This window comes from Carassius gibelio, chromosome B14 (genome assembly GCF_023724105.1).
Source record: "Carassius gibelio isolate Cgi1373 ecotype wild population from Czech Republic chromosome B14, carGib1.2-hapl.c, whole genome shotgun sequence".
Taxonomy (NCBI): domain Eukaryota; kingdom Metazoa; phylum Chordata; class Actinopteri; order Cypriniformes; family Cyprinidae; genus Carassius; species Carassius gibelio.
This window is the reverse complement of record NC_068409.1, coordinates 21602236-21616838: the sequence shown is the minus strand read 5'-3', so window position 1 is coordinate 21616838 and position 14603 is coordinate 21602236. Positions and strand designations below refer to the sequence as shown.

General features: G+C 37.1%; 2 protein-coding genes across 2 annotated transcripts in view; both read left to right on the top strand.

Moving 5' to 3' along the window:
- Positions 1-6711, top strand: part of LOC127971885 (glypican-3) — a 119117-nt gene extending 112406 nt beyond the window's left edge. The window contains exon 8 of the mRNA XM_052575175.1: positions 2580-6711. Within this exon, the coding sequence (XP_052431135.1) occupies positions 2580-2758 (179 nt within the window). The 3' untranslated portion in view covers positions 2759-6711. The remainder of the gene's footprint in view (positions 1-2579) is intronic.
- Positions 6712-10088: 3377 nt separating this feature from the next.
- LOC127971385 (glypican-6-like) overlaps positions 10089-14603 on the top strand; it is a 36486-nt gene continuing 31971 nt past the window's right edge. The window contains exon 1 of the mRNA XM_052574367.1: positions 10089-10864. Within this exon, the coding sequence (XP_052430327.1) occupies positions 10717-10864 (148 nt within the window). The 5' untranslated portion in view covers positions 10089-10716. The remainder of the gene's footprint in view (positions 10865-14603) is intronic.

The window sequence follows — 14603 nt, the reverse complement described above, 5'->3', positions numbered from 1 at the left end:
CCCTGTTGGGTTAAAATTCCCCTCAAACGAAGGAGGCAGTGTGGTGTGGAGGTTATTAAATATGGCATTTGATCTTAGTAGATGAGATTAAATTCATCTTTCCTGTCAATTTTATTCAAGATGCAGAGAATAGTAACAAACGGACGGGTCCAAGTGTCTATAATTAAAAATGTCCCACTGTGTTGAGTAATCACTATATGATAAACACAGATTTGTTATGTTCGGTTATTGTGTGTACATTTGTATGCATGTATAGTGGGGTGAAAATACTTGTCTCATCCTGGAATTTGGATAATTAAATGAGCTCAAAAGAATTCAGATAATTGGCAAATAAGATTCTATTACAGAAAAAAAAGGTTTAAATCGATTTATGAAAAAATACAACATTTAAAAACATAGATGAAAGAAATGTAAGGGAAATCTAAAATGTTGAGAATAATATACCATGTTTCATGCATTTAATTTTCTTATTTTTGTAGTTCTGTTTTAGGTATGACATTTGTTTTTTGTAAATCACTTTTTAAAAGGTGATATATATATATATATATATATATATATATATATATATATATATATATATATATATATATATATATATATATATATATATATATATATATATATATATATATATATATATATATATATTAAAAAAATCTTGAGCTTGATTTGGTTGAAAGATTGAACTGTGAAAAAAACGAATGTGAGTTTGAGAATGTTTCTATTTGGTTTGATCCCCAGCAGCGTTCAAGTTGACATGAACTCCATGAGTTTGTGTAAAATCTGATAATCATATTCACCAGCATGATTTGAAAAGTAACCAGAGGGCATGTTTAGCACTTTGAGATAATCTGAACATTTGTACATTTCAGTGACCTTGATTTTTTTTCTTGTTCTTTTTATGTCTGTTTTACATTTAAAAGTGTTTTCAATTTGGAGATTTTTTTGATATTTCCATTTTTAAATCTTTCATGTTTTCTCTGTATATTAGCTGTATGGTTTAGTTATGTCAGACTGAGAACAGGAATGTACGGTATGTAGAAGAGGCAGGAGAGCATGTGCGTATATACATGCAATAACTCATCTGTGTGTTGAACGAATACGATTCTCCTCAGTTTAGATGGACTCTTCATAGGGGACGCATAGCTGGCATGCCTCTCCATACTTGACTTTATTACTGATATCCGCTTTCCTCTTTCAAAATGTTCACCTCATAGTTTTGTCTCCTTCATGGCTGACATTGACCAGACAGTACACCTCATCTGTAGATGCCGAGATAAATAAAAAGATGTTTAAGTTTTAGTGCAGAAAAAAGATTATTAGATGGAATATTAGAAGGTGGAATGCTGCCGTATTCCTCACTCACTCCAGTAACCAACAACAACACAACACAACTGATGACTGGTTATTAGATGAAATTAGTTATTTTTCCAGACTGAATAAGCATAATAAGTTTGTGTTATAATCATAGGTTATAAACATCTTAAAAAGTGCATATTCACATACATTCTATATAATACATTTTTAAGAAATGTACTGAACATTTTAATGACATTGCAGTTGAGTAAAATGTAAAAATCTATTTATTTATTTGTTTCACAAAACAAACATTAAATAGTAGATACGTGCTGTTAATTACATTTTCAACAACTAACAATACAACTAACAATTAACAACTCATTAAAGTAATTCATTCTGGATTCAGGCTACAATGGTTGTGCTGCATGTGTTTGATTCACTTAAAATAACTGATACATAAGAGTCACTTGTTCAGTGGTTGTTTGGACAGTGTTTGATTCACTAAAAAGAACAGACTCAGAGGCATTTGTTAGGAAATCATTCTACACTTGGTTATATAGAATGTATTTGATTTACTCAAAAGAACCATAAAGTAATTTGTTTTGAAATCAGATTACACTAGTTGCTTTACTAGAAAGAACAGACTCATTAGAATCATTCATTCAGGAACTAGACTACACTGATTGTTCAGAATTAGTTTGATTCACTAAAAATAACCCAGTTATTAAGACTCGTTAATTCAGGATTGTGTTTGATTCACTAAAAAGAACAGTTTGGAAATCGTGCTACACTTGGTTAAATAGCATGTGTTTGATTCTCTGAAAAGAACCAACTTGTGAGAGTCATTCATTCTGGATTCAGGCTACACTGATTGTGCTGCATGTGTTTGATTCACTAAGAATTACAGATCTAGAGTCATTTGTTCGGGAATCAGAATAAACATGGTTATATAGCATGTGTTTGATTTACTCAAAAGAACCGACTCATTGAAGTAATTTGTTCAAAAATCAGACCACACTAGTAGCAGACCCTGTATATGTTTGCTTTTCTAGAAAGAATCATTAGACTCATTAAAATCATTAATTCAGGAACTGGACTTCACAGATTGTATGGAATGTGTTTGGTTCACTAAAAAGAATGGACTCAGAGCCAGCCGATCAATATGAAGCCAAATAATAGCTTTAGTATTATTATTATTTAGTATTATTACAAAACTCTTTGATACAATCCTATATTCTGCATGTCGGTCCAGATAATATTTTTTCTCTTTTTCTTTTAAGACTTGGCGGATAACTTGGCGATTGACGACTTAACGCTTCACGAGTTGCTCCTGACTCCCAGACTGGCAAAAGACACCCATGGCGGCGAATCCGTTCCTGGATCGGCACGGGCGGCACATGTGCCTACTGCAACCTTCATCTTTGCCATCGTCATCTTCATATTGTTGGGCCTTCAGTGATCGCTCCTGTTTGAAGAGAAACTGATGCCCATGTGTACATACAGCTCCATGATTTTGGCCAAGGACAAGTACCTTTCCTCTTCTCAGCCTCATGTCTTACTATATGAGCCTCTTCTTTTCTATATTTTGAGTGGACTTGAGGATCAATATCATCTGAACGCTCAGACTATGAACTCATTCTTCTACAGCATGAAGAGCATTATTTCTACATACAAGAATCATGTTCTTTCCCTCCAAACTCGTATGCCACAACAACAACCATGTGTTTTACATTGAGCATCGCCTCCCCTCTGCTATACACATGCAGTTTTACACAAAGGCAAAGGCTTCTGGAGGAAAAGGAGCTAAATCGCTTTTGAAAAGACAAAGAGGCTCAGCTTTTGTGAGTGAATGGGCACACTTAAGGCGAAGGAAGCGTGACTGACAGAGTCTGAGAACACGTACGATCGCTGTCTCATACATACACTCCAGTGAGCTTCTCCTCTGCTGCTCATTTCCTGTGCAGTAAATGACCCTTGGAGAGGAGGACATCAAGGCATCGGCGTGTCGTTGTGAAACCCTCTCCTTACAGGGCGACACAGCTGTACTTCATTTACAGAAAAATGCTTTTAAACTGTTTCATTAGAATGCTGACTTTCCCTTTACAGAAATTGTGGTATTTTATAATCCCTCTTTGATTTTGTCGCTCATTATCTCTCTTTCATTTCCTCTATCCTTGTATTATAATCGTGTGATTAAAGCATTCTCTTCAATTGACACCCAAAAACGTTCTGTTTTTTCCCTCCCTTCTTTTCGCAGGTCACTGTAGCATTCGCATTCAATGAAAGATGGCTTGGATTTGTGCATCTGGATTTGTGCAAGTTTTCTGTTTGTGGACATCTTATACACAAAGGGCTAAAGCTGTCATTTCAGATCAGAATTGGAAAACTAGTGTTTACAAATGGACACTGTTTTCCTTTCATAACCTGTGACGTAATTCATTACTGATCTCTGTACAGTGCTTTAAGGCATGTCATCTTCTGTTCTGAAAGAATCAGCTTCATTGTGTTAGACGTCCCCCAACTGGAATGATACACAGTGTCCTAGAAGTTTTCAGACGATTAACAAGTTCAAATCATACATTTTTTTTTTTTTTTTTTTTTATATTATTTCAAAGCTCTAAAACTCAGAGTCATTTTGAAGATGAAGAGTGTAAAGTATTTATTTATTGTGTGTTTGTGCCTCCTTTTCCAGCTTCCCAGAAAACCATCCAAATCCATTTGTAGATCGACTTCCTCAAAGATTGTAAACACTGGGCTTTTTCAAAACACTGTTTGTTTGAGTGTTCGTGTCAACCTTTGATTCAACCAGAGACTTGAGTTTGGATCAAAACTGTCTGTGTGTTCAAAAGAGTTTTGGGAATCTGTTTTTTTTTTTTTTTTTTTTGACAATTCTATTTTGTACCACTAGTGGTAAATTTTCAGCTAGACAGTTAAAAAAATGACTCATCCTCAGGCCATCCAAGATATAAAAGAGTTTTTTCTTCATTAGAACAGATTTTGAGAACTATAGCATTGCTTCACTTCCTCACCAATGGATCCTCTGCAGTGAATGGGTGCCTCCAGAATGAGAGTCCAAACAGCTGATAAAAACATCTCAATAATCCACATGCCTTCAGTCCATCAGTGAACATCTTGTGAAGTAAAAAGCTGTGTGTTTGTAAGAAACAAATCCATCATTAAGGCTTTCCCTTCTGGTTGAAACACAAGTCCATAATCAATAGTAATGTACACTCCAATGAAAAAGTCCATCCCCTGTTGTTGTCTAACATTAAAATTCCACCAACATATTTATTTAGAACAGTTTTTGCTTATAAACAGTGTTTGATTTGTGCATATTGTTCTCCTGATTCTGACAGGGTGACTTTTTCACTGCAAAGAGCAATGTTAAATGTCTTAATGATGGATTCGTTTCTTGCAAACATGCAGCTTTTAATTTTACAAGATGTTAATTGATGTACTGGGGTGGTGTGGATTATTGAGAGTTTTTATCAGCTGTTGGTCTCTCATTCTTATGGCACCCATTCACTGCAGAGGATCCATTGGTGAGCAAGTGATGTAATGCTAAATTTCAACAAGAAAGAAGAAAAAATCATCTACATCTTGGATGCCCTGAGGATGAGTCAATTCTCAGCGCACATTTAAATTTTAGGCATGATTTATTACTTCAGTGCATTAAATTTACATAATAATTTTGCATTCCCATCTAAGGACACTTGGATCAACTGAGGGGCAGCACCAAAATGAAAAATGAATAGAGTGAAATTAAGGTTTTGCCAAAAAGGGAAGTCACAGCTATTTTTCACAGATTTCTATAGACAGCCAAGTTTTATTAAACACCCATCTTGCCAGCTGTAAATTTGAGACGAGTCTACAAGAGTTGAGTATGCATCACCATGATATATCTTTCAACCATGTGTTCTTGTTCTGCTGGAAAAGTGAATTTTCTGTTTGGGTTTGAGTTTGTAGCAGACTAAATAATGTTTTCTTGCTTTACTCCTCTGTACTCTCCAACATCAGTTGTTTTAGTTTAACTAGATGCCCCCAGACTTTACAGCATTACTCTAGTCTTTATATTGAGCATGGTATTTTCTTAGTGATTTACACCACACATATCACGCCACATATGTTAGTCCCACTTGACTAAGAAATCTTTTCACACATTGCAGCTCAGTCAATATTATGTTCTTTGCCAGGCTGCAGATATGCTTTTTATGTGATTCTTTAGCAGTAATGGGAGCTTTTGTGCCCCTCTCCCCAACAGGCCAGTGATACGCAGAGCTCTTGATATGGTTGACTGGTGCACCTTCACTGATCACTGGCCTTTCTGTAGCTCACCTCACAGCTCTCTTGTTCATGCACAGAGCCTTGGGGTACAGTCATTTTGGGGCAATGTCTGGAGGGTTGGATTTAGCCCCAACTTGCTGATAACTGCGCCAACAGTGCCAGCTGGGACATCCAGGCGCTTGGTTAATATTTTGTGGCCATTTCCTAATTCAAACATTTGTTTTAGTCCAGCTCAAATTTCTCCCTAATGCTCTTTTGTCTTCATTTTCACAGCTGTCCTTCACATTCACAGCCTAGATAATGATCACTTAGCTGTGGTGGTTATTTTAATGAGACACAGGTAGAGGCCAATTGCGAGGCAATGGTTGCAGCAATTGTTTTGCATCAGTGTAAACTCGGAGCTTCTGTTTATTTGAGATTTCCTTTTATTCCACCGTTTATAAAATAAATATATTTGAGTTTAAGTGCTTACAAATAAGGGTACCATAATTTATTCAAAACAAGATTTGGCTGAAAGGCACTGGATATTTACAGTAATATGCTTTATGTAAAATTGTAAGTAATATAAACCCTAGGCTGCAAGGAGGCATAATACATTCAGTTTAAATGAAAATAAAGCATAGCTACTTAAAAAAATAAATAAACTATGGCTAAATGATTAATATTCAAAAATCAAATATCTTTTTAATTGAAACAAATATCTTGTTGTCATACAGTATATGCATTAAATGAAGGATGTGCTTCTGCCAGTAATGGAATGTGTTGAGTGCTGTAATTAAACTGAATTCTGCAATACTGTTTATACTGGTACTGATTGCACAGTGGGGGTGCATTCAGGGGGCCATTTGGCACATTTGAGTTCTTGGGCTTGAGCCGTTCAATAACCAGAGCGACGGGGGAGGGGGGTAAAATAGAGCTCTTCATTCACGCCAGGGTACATTTACTCAGACCTTAAATTAATGGAGAAACTGTCCTGTCTGTACCTGCTCTATTTGGCCAACCCAGTGTACAGAATGTTTGGCGGTCAATACTGCTCAAAACTGAACGTTCAGAGTGCAAATGCTGTTTATTTGTGACGGTTTCAAAGTTTCCATGTAAATGATAATCAAATAAAATGTTAAAGTTGCAGTTGTGATGTTGTTTCTAACAGTTTGTTGGTGAAATGCTGGAGTCTTAATGGAACTAAAAAGTGTGTTTTTGATGTTACGTACTAGTGTGTGAGGTGTATATGTTTGTGTGTCTGTATGCAATTCTCATTCCAACCAGTCGAGGGGTGTCTTTTCGACATCCAGTGTCTCAGTAGTATAAAAAAATGCATGTTGACCTAATTACAGAAAGTGAAGGCAACTGAATAGCATATAATCAACTCCACTCATCTCCGTTTTGTCTTGATGAGCTCCTCTCAGCTGACTAAAGCTGTCAGACACACCTGTGGTGCCTCACACCTACAGTTGCAAATTAAACTTTATTCAGTCTGTGTTAATATTCTGTCACAAATCCCCACCCAACCCAAAAAACACACACACAACAGTCTCCCTGATGTGTTTAACAAAGTTTATCTCATTATTAACCTAATCTGACTTCAAGGCTGCTATGCTCTTATTTTCACACTCATGTTTTCACAGATTCAGATCCCTCTGGTCTTTTCTCTCCTCAAGCGGTGAAGGGAGGCTGGTTATCAGGCCAGAGAGGAGCAGAGGGGCTGAGCAGGGCTGTTGGTTACACTCTGAATGTTAATGGACAAGTAAGAATGGGCAAACAGGTCCATTGAAATGCGCAGGTTGAATGTTTTCTTAGGGTAATAAAGTGGCTATACAGGGATCCCCCATTTTTAGAACCAACTGGTCTTCTTTGTTTAGGGTGGCACAGTTAGTCAGACTAATTGTGTTCAACAGAAATTGTTACTAGTTTATTGCTGTTCTTGTGATTATGTGGGGGGAAATTATCTCCATACTAATGGACCACTATGTTAATGCATTAAAAAAATATATATATTTGTCAATTTCTTTAATTAAAACAAGCTAGAGCAACACATCTTAAACAATTTACTGCGTGCAATCAATTTAGGTTTTTAAAATTGAAATGTAAATATTTTTTCTTGGCCATCAATAACAATAAAGATAAAGAAGCGATAATGAAAAATTAATTTATTTTTCATCTAATAAATAAATGTTTAATTATCCAGTATATCACTAAATTAAAATAAGGTTATTTGCTTGTTTCTATTTGTATGCCAGAAAAAAAGGCTTACAACAAATAGACAATGACTGGTAAAAGCCAAAAGTAAAAAAAACAAAAAACTAATGTGTTTATGTAGTCATTTAAAATGTATTCAATTAAAAATGTTAATCATATTAAATAAACAAAAATAATTCAAATGTATATTCCAGTAATATAATGTAGCAATAATTTAAAATATATATTTTTTCATAATCTTTAAAGGTTAATTCAAACACAAATTCCCTGATTTAGTTTACAACGTTTGTTCTATTTTAAATTATGGTTCAATGCTTAACCCTAGTGTTCATGTTAAAAACTGATTTAAATGTATTTTAAACATTTACAAACGATTTGAAAAGATCGATAAGAACCTGAAGAACGGGCAGGAATTTATAGCTGTGGATCTGTCCATTACTAAGTATTCTGGGAAAAAAGAATTCTCACCTTTTGTTTTCTATTGAGTTTAACACCGGTCCACTCTCTCATATCCACAATCAATGGACCCCAGAAACCCTCCACAGGTTCTCATTGGCCACTGGCTTTCCCAGCTTCGGTCACACAGTATGAATGGGGTAGGCTGAGGAATGCGGGGACACAATAGTTGGAATGTCAGTTTGCTAAGAGCTCCCCCCCCAGACCATACACACACACACACACACACACACACACACAACCACAACAACACATGGAAACATACACTTGCTCCGGCACATCCAGACATGTCAAAATGTGCTCTCTGTGCTCATGCACTTCAAGGTTAACAATGAACGGAAAACTATTAGCAATGTGAATGAGATTAAGGAAAAAGCACTGCGTATAATAAAGGCCCCATTTCCACGTGAAAAGCAAATGAGAGAACATCAGGCATCATTTCAAATAGCAATGATATAGAACAATATGAACCATCTATGACTTTCTCATCTTTTAGACAAAGATTGTATAAAACATTATTTTTTACGCATTATACTCAGACAGAAGGGTCTATACAGTATATGCAGAACAATATTTGTGGTTTTGGCATCTTTACTTTCAGCAAGAGCTCAGGAGTTTCAAAACAACCACACTTATGCACGGTTCAAAACCGCTCTAATTATGGCCTGTGTCATTGTTGGAAAGACAGGCTGCTGTCCCTGAGGACTGTCATAATCTAAGTGAGATGTTTTGGTTATGTTGCTCGTCATGGGAGCAGGGCTGAGATTCCACTGTGTGTATCTCTCTCACTCTCTATCTCTGTGTCTTTTGGCATCTCTCCTCCATTCCTCCTGACTGTCATTGGGACTTTAGCCACATCACAGCCCTTACAGATCTGTGTCACATTTTATGACATGCAGACATATCTGAGGTTAAGTTCTCACCTATGTTTAGAGCCCTTCTAGAGAGCTGTGATTGGTGACTGTAGTATAGAGAGACTGACTATCCATCCATCCATCCAATTATCTATGCTCTTAAAGGGTTAGTTAACCCCAAAAGTAATTCATGAATTACTCAGCTTCATGTCATTCCAAACCCATAAGACCTTCATTCATCTTCAGAACACAGATTAAGATATTTGTGATGAAATCCGAGAGCTCTCTGACCCTTCATAGACAGCAACGCAACCTAAGTAAGTAAAGTTTATTTATATAGCACCTATCACAGATAAAATCACAAAGTGCTTTACATATAGCAAATTAGGAAAACTTAAAAATAAGAAACATCATATAAAACATAATGGCTAAGTCAACTGAAAGCCTGACTGAATAGAAGTGTCTTTAGCTGTCTTATAAAAGAATCAACAGAATCGACCACACACAGAGACAGTGGCAGGGCATTACACAGTTTGGGAGCAACTGCTTGAAACTGTAATGTCCCCAGGTCCAGAAATGTAGCAAAGACATTGGTAAAACAGTCTATTTGACATGAATAGCTCAACTTCAGTTTTGTGATGCTACAAAAAAAAAAATTTCATTGTGCACAAAAAGTATTCTCGTAGCTTCACAAAACTGAAGATGAGCTACTGATGTCACTTGACTGTTTACTGTTTTAGTGATGTCCTTTGTATGTTTCTGTGATTTCAATTGCTTTGCTGTCTCTGAAGGTCAAAAATATCTTAATTTGTGTTCTATAGATGAATGAAGGTTTGAAACATGAGGATGCGTAGCCTAATTAATAACATATTTTTAATTTAGGGGTGAACTATCCCTTTAAATATCAATTAAAGTGGCAAAAACTCCCAAGAATGATTTGAACAATATGTACTGGCAGACTCCAAATGTTGATAGAAGTCAGTGTAACCTCCTGCGCGCGTCATGCTCCACCCCGTGTGTTTCGCGTGGCCAGCTCTCTTTGTCCGGAACTCAGCTGCGTGCACGCGCAGTCCTGACTCGAGATCTCGCCGCGCGCGCAAAGCGACTCCTCAATTTCCACTCTGCGTCCAGACTGCAGACCAGCGCAAGAGGGGGAAACTTTCTTAAAACTTTTTATCGCATCTTCCCCCTTCTCTTTCTACAGAGAAAACTGCTTCGCGGAACTCTTCAACCGAAGAAGAAGTTGGTTAAGAAGTGCCTTACCTTTACAGCATTGAACATGTGTGCGCGTGCATAGTTCTGGACGTAGCGCAGATTTGCTTTTGTTTTTCGTTAAAAAAAAAAAAAAAAAAACTAGCAAACGAAGAGCGAAAAGTCTTGAGCGCTTCACTGTTTGTTGTCGCTTTTTATTTGTTACACACTGCGGGATTGTTTCGTTCGTTATTCTTCAGAGGCCCGGTTTTTATTGCTCAAGAAAAGCCAGTTCGCGAGATCCGATCGGTTAGAAGTTAAACAGACACCGAATCCCCATGAGGAAATCAGAAGTGCGAATCGAAGAGATTTCGTGACTTGACTTTTTGTTTTGTTTTACTTTACTTGTTTTCCTCGATTGATCAAGCAGTCAGCGATGAAGATGTTCGTTGTGTTCGCTGTGTGCATGTCGCTGGTGGTTTCGGCTCAAGCTGATCAGAAGCTAAAGAACTGCAACGAAGTCAAAACTGCCTACAGCTCCAAAGGTTTCAACGTCAACGATGTTCCCAACAAAGGAGTTCATGGTGAGTTGCACTGATTTTATTAACAAAAATAGTTTGTGATACTTGTAAATCATTTTTTTTTAATCGGAACACCAAAGCTCTTATACTAAAAAGCAGCAAGTTGTGTAAATACACAGTTATAAGTAAATATAACGCAGAACGTAATTCAGCTTGGCTGCAAATGCATTTTCTACTTTTTCAGAGTGTATACATTTATTTCTACGCCATATTGTTATTCTGTTGTTTTTAATATGTGCATTTCTAAACTTTTGTTTACACGTCATATTGTACTTCAGTAGGTAATTAAGGTAACTTACATAATGCAAATATACTGTCTACACTTCCACTTTTTGTTCTGTATTTGTATTATTGTAACTAAGTGAAACTGAGAATGACAGTCTCATTCACCTTTCGCTTGCATTAAATTAATAAGATGAATACAATTACAGTGAATTTTGAGGCTGTCTTTCTACATATATAATTTTTTGGCCTACACCGAAAAGTTATAGAGGTTTGGAAAAATATTTTTTTTAGAATGAACTGCCCCTTTAAGTCGCCTTCTCCAGCTAACTTGCACGTTACCGCACCTCGGTTACTGCATCTTTTAAACGGGATGCAGCTCGTGATTAATTTCTATAGCTACAAGTGTTCTGTCGTTCCTCCCCTCCGCACCCCCAGCTACTGGCTTTGTTTCAAAGTGTCGTACTTTCTCATTGTAAGCGAGAGTCGGTCATCGGACAGTGATTGTCATTCAGAAGTGCTAATGCTCATGTAAATGCAGTGATTTTATCTGGAGCGGGATGGGTGCGGGGGAGTGGAACAATTAGCAGTTTTTAGATCCTCTTCAAGTCCTGAACAAGGAGGGGAACTAACCTCAGGACACAGTTTTGGCTATAACAACCATTTTTGGTTCCCCAAAAAACTTTCAGTGAAATATTTTCTTAATGTATATATATATCTTTCTTAATGTGAATGACATTTTAATAATCAAAAAAAAAAAACTTTTTTCAACATAAAGAGCCTTTTGTGCATTTGGAAGGTTCCATAGAATGGTAAGGTTCTACATGGAACCTTTAGATGCTAAAGAAGAACCTTTTATTTTTTAAAAGCGTAATATAGGAAAATAAGTAATGAGGAAAAAAAGCATAAATCTTAAATATATAATTTACTGCAAAATGCTGTGCATCCATACATCGTGTGATTTGATCAATCTGAGCTCATCACTGCTCTGATTTGAAATCAGTCCCTTTTATTCACATACTAACTGCACACATGCTATGATCTATAATGCAGGGAATGCATGCAAGCTTGGTGGTATGAATTAAATATATGTGCTCTTGAAACGTTGTTTAATCAAATTTAAGGACCAGAATGAATTATTGCATAATATATCTGTTGTGTTCCTGTAATTCTTAATTGAACAGGCTGCTTGCATGACTGCTGAACAATTGAGCCTTAATTTTCCCTGTACTTTACTCCAGCCCAACAGGTCCATTGTCTTTCCAGAGGTGTCATTGTAATGCAAACTGTGATTGTTCCCCAACATCCCTGCATTTGTCATGTTTTATTGTGTCAGATCTCTAGTTTTGTTGTGATGGCTTTAAAGAATGAATTATAAAGGCTCGTTTAGAGGTTTGGGTGCAATGCGCGTGTGCCTCTTACAATGGTGCACAAAATGCATTGGGACCCTGCACAAGGCTAACCTTAGCTAGCATGCCTTTGTCAATAAGAGACTGAGATAATTGATACTGAGAAAGTGACAAGGTCTGCTGTCGCTGAGGGGTGGAGGTCCTTAGAAAGCAAAAAAAGGAAGCACAAAAAGCCCTGCTTTGGCTTAACAATGTCTCCTGGTGCTAGGGAGAAAATGGTCCACAGGAGAACCTAATTGAACTTGTAGTGGCCCTCCCCGGTTCTGGCTTTCAGAGCTGGCCCTCTTCACCTCGCAGTCAAAACATGTCTTCTTTATGCTTCTGTAGTCCTAAAGCAGAGTTCCATCCTCATGCTTTGAGCCAGTCCTAATCAGGCAAATTGTCAAAATGACATCCCATGCATGACGATTTGACTGCCTTCTAGCAAAGGTATTATATTATTTATACACCGAAGCATTTTCCGCGTGACTCATGCGAGTCAAGAAAGGCAATTCGAACCAGCAGTTTCTTTTAAAGACCTGTTCGCTTGAATGTTGTTTTGCTTTTGTTAATATCATAAATCAGACGTTTCGAATGTTATGGCTTTTGCAGGCACGGCATCCAACACGGCAAGATTTCCTACAGCAGCGAGTATCTTATGCAGTGGAAAGAACTTGAGATCTTATGGTTAACGTCTTTTTCACATTAGATTGAAGTAAACCTAAAATGAGGAATTAATTTGATTTGCTATTATCACACATATCCACCACAAATTCCTTGTAATGCTATTTGTGTCTTTAAATGTTAGTCTCAAGTTCTCTGAAGAAACCCTTTTATAAAAGGGGTAATTTACCCAAATTATTAAAGAAAACTTTCATTTATTCACTTTCATGTTGTTCCAAGCGTTAATGATGTACTTTTATGCAATAATAAATGTTGAGGGATGTTCTTAGACTTTCATTGTATTGTCAACTTTTTACACAAATGCGATCGTTATATAAAGAAGTGCATAAATGTTTGGAATGATCCCTTTACGATTTTGCCACTTACAGCCTCTAGATATTTTTTCAACAAATGTGGTTAATGAATGATGATGAGTTACTTAAATACTTCACTACAACCCTTGACCCTTGAAGCGAAATGTTTTAAAAGCTAACTGTGTCCTTAAAGGGATAGTTCACCCAAAAATGAAAATTCTGTCATCATTTACTCACCCTCATGTCGTTCCAAACCTGTATGAGTTGCTTTCCTATGCTGAACATAAAAGAAGATATTTTGAAGACTGCTGGTAATCAAACAATCGGTGGTTGCCATTGACTTTGGAAGTCAATGGCAACCACCAACTGTTTGATTCCTTTAACTAACCCTTTAAAAGCAAGTGGGATGCCAGGTAGAAGTGTATGAAAGTTGTATGGTTTTAATTAGTTGTAGGATCATGTTTTGGACCCCTAGCAAATAAGTTAGCTGAGATCTATACTTGTGGCCATTTCAACCAAGCTGTACTCAGGTGGAGTTTGTGGTGTGAAATTGGTGTCAGAATGTTTCTCTGCTGGATAAGTATGGTTTTATAAGGAGAAGCAGAGATCATTCTTCATGGTCAGAGTGCCTCTCTGGATCCTCACAGTTTGAGAGGACTGTGGATTATTGCACCTTTAGAAGCTTCATAGTTCTTTAAGCCGTGAAGTACATGGATCCCTGCTGAGGACTAAACCGCATGTATCCTCCAATCCTCAGCTAAACTGAAAGTACCGGCTGGCCTTCTTAAAAAAGCCTCACTGCTCATGATGGTTTGATTGGCCTAGATGTCATAAAACACGTGTTTAAAGTGTCTCCCGCCCAGTGGCAGGCTGCCCATCTTCAAAAGTTTCAGAGGGGGAGTGGTTAATGCTGACCAGATCGATATCTCGCCTTGTCAACAGCTCCTCATAGCAATCCAGGAGAATGCTTTTCCCTGCTCTGGAGAAATCTGCTTTGCTTTACGTTGGCGATTTGCTCTTACGTCATGCCTCAGGTATGGACCATGTCAAAGATCAAACATGTTTCCTCCCTTTTCTCCTGAAAGATTCATCCCACTCTTAAGCACTTCAGTACATTATGAGACTCGGAAAGGTGATGACTTAACTTCGCTGGCC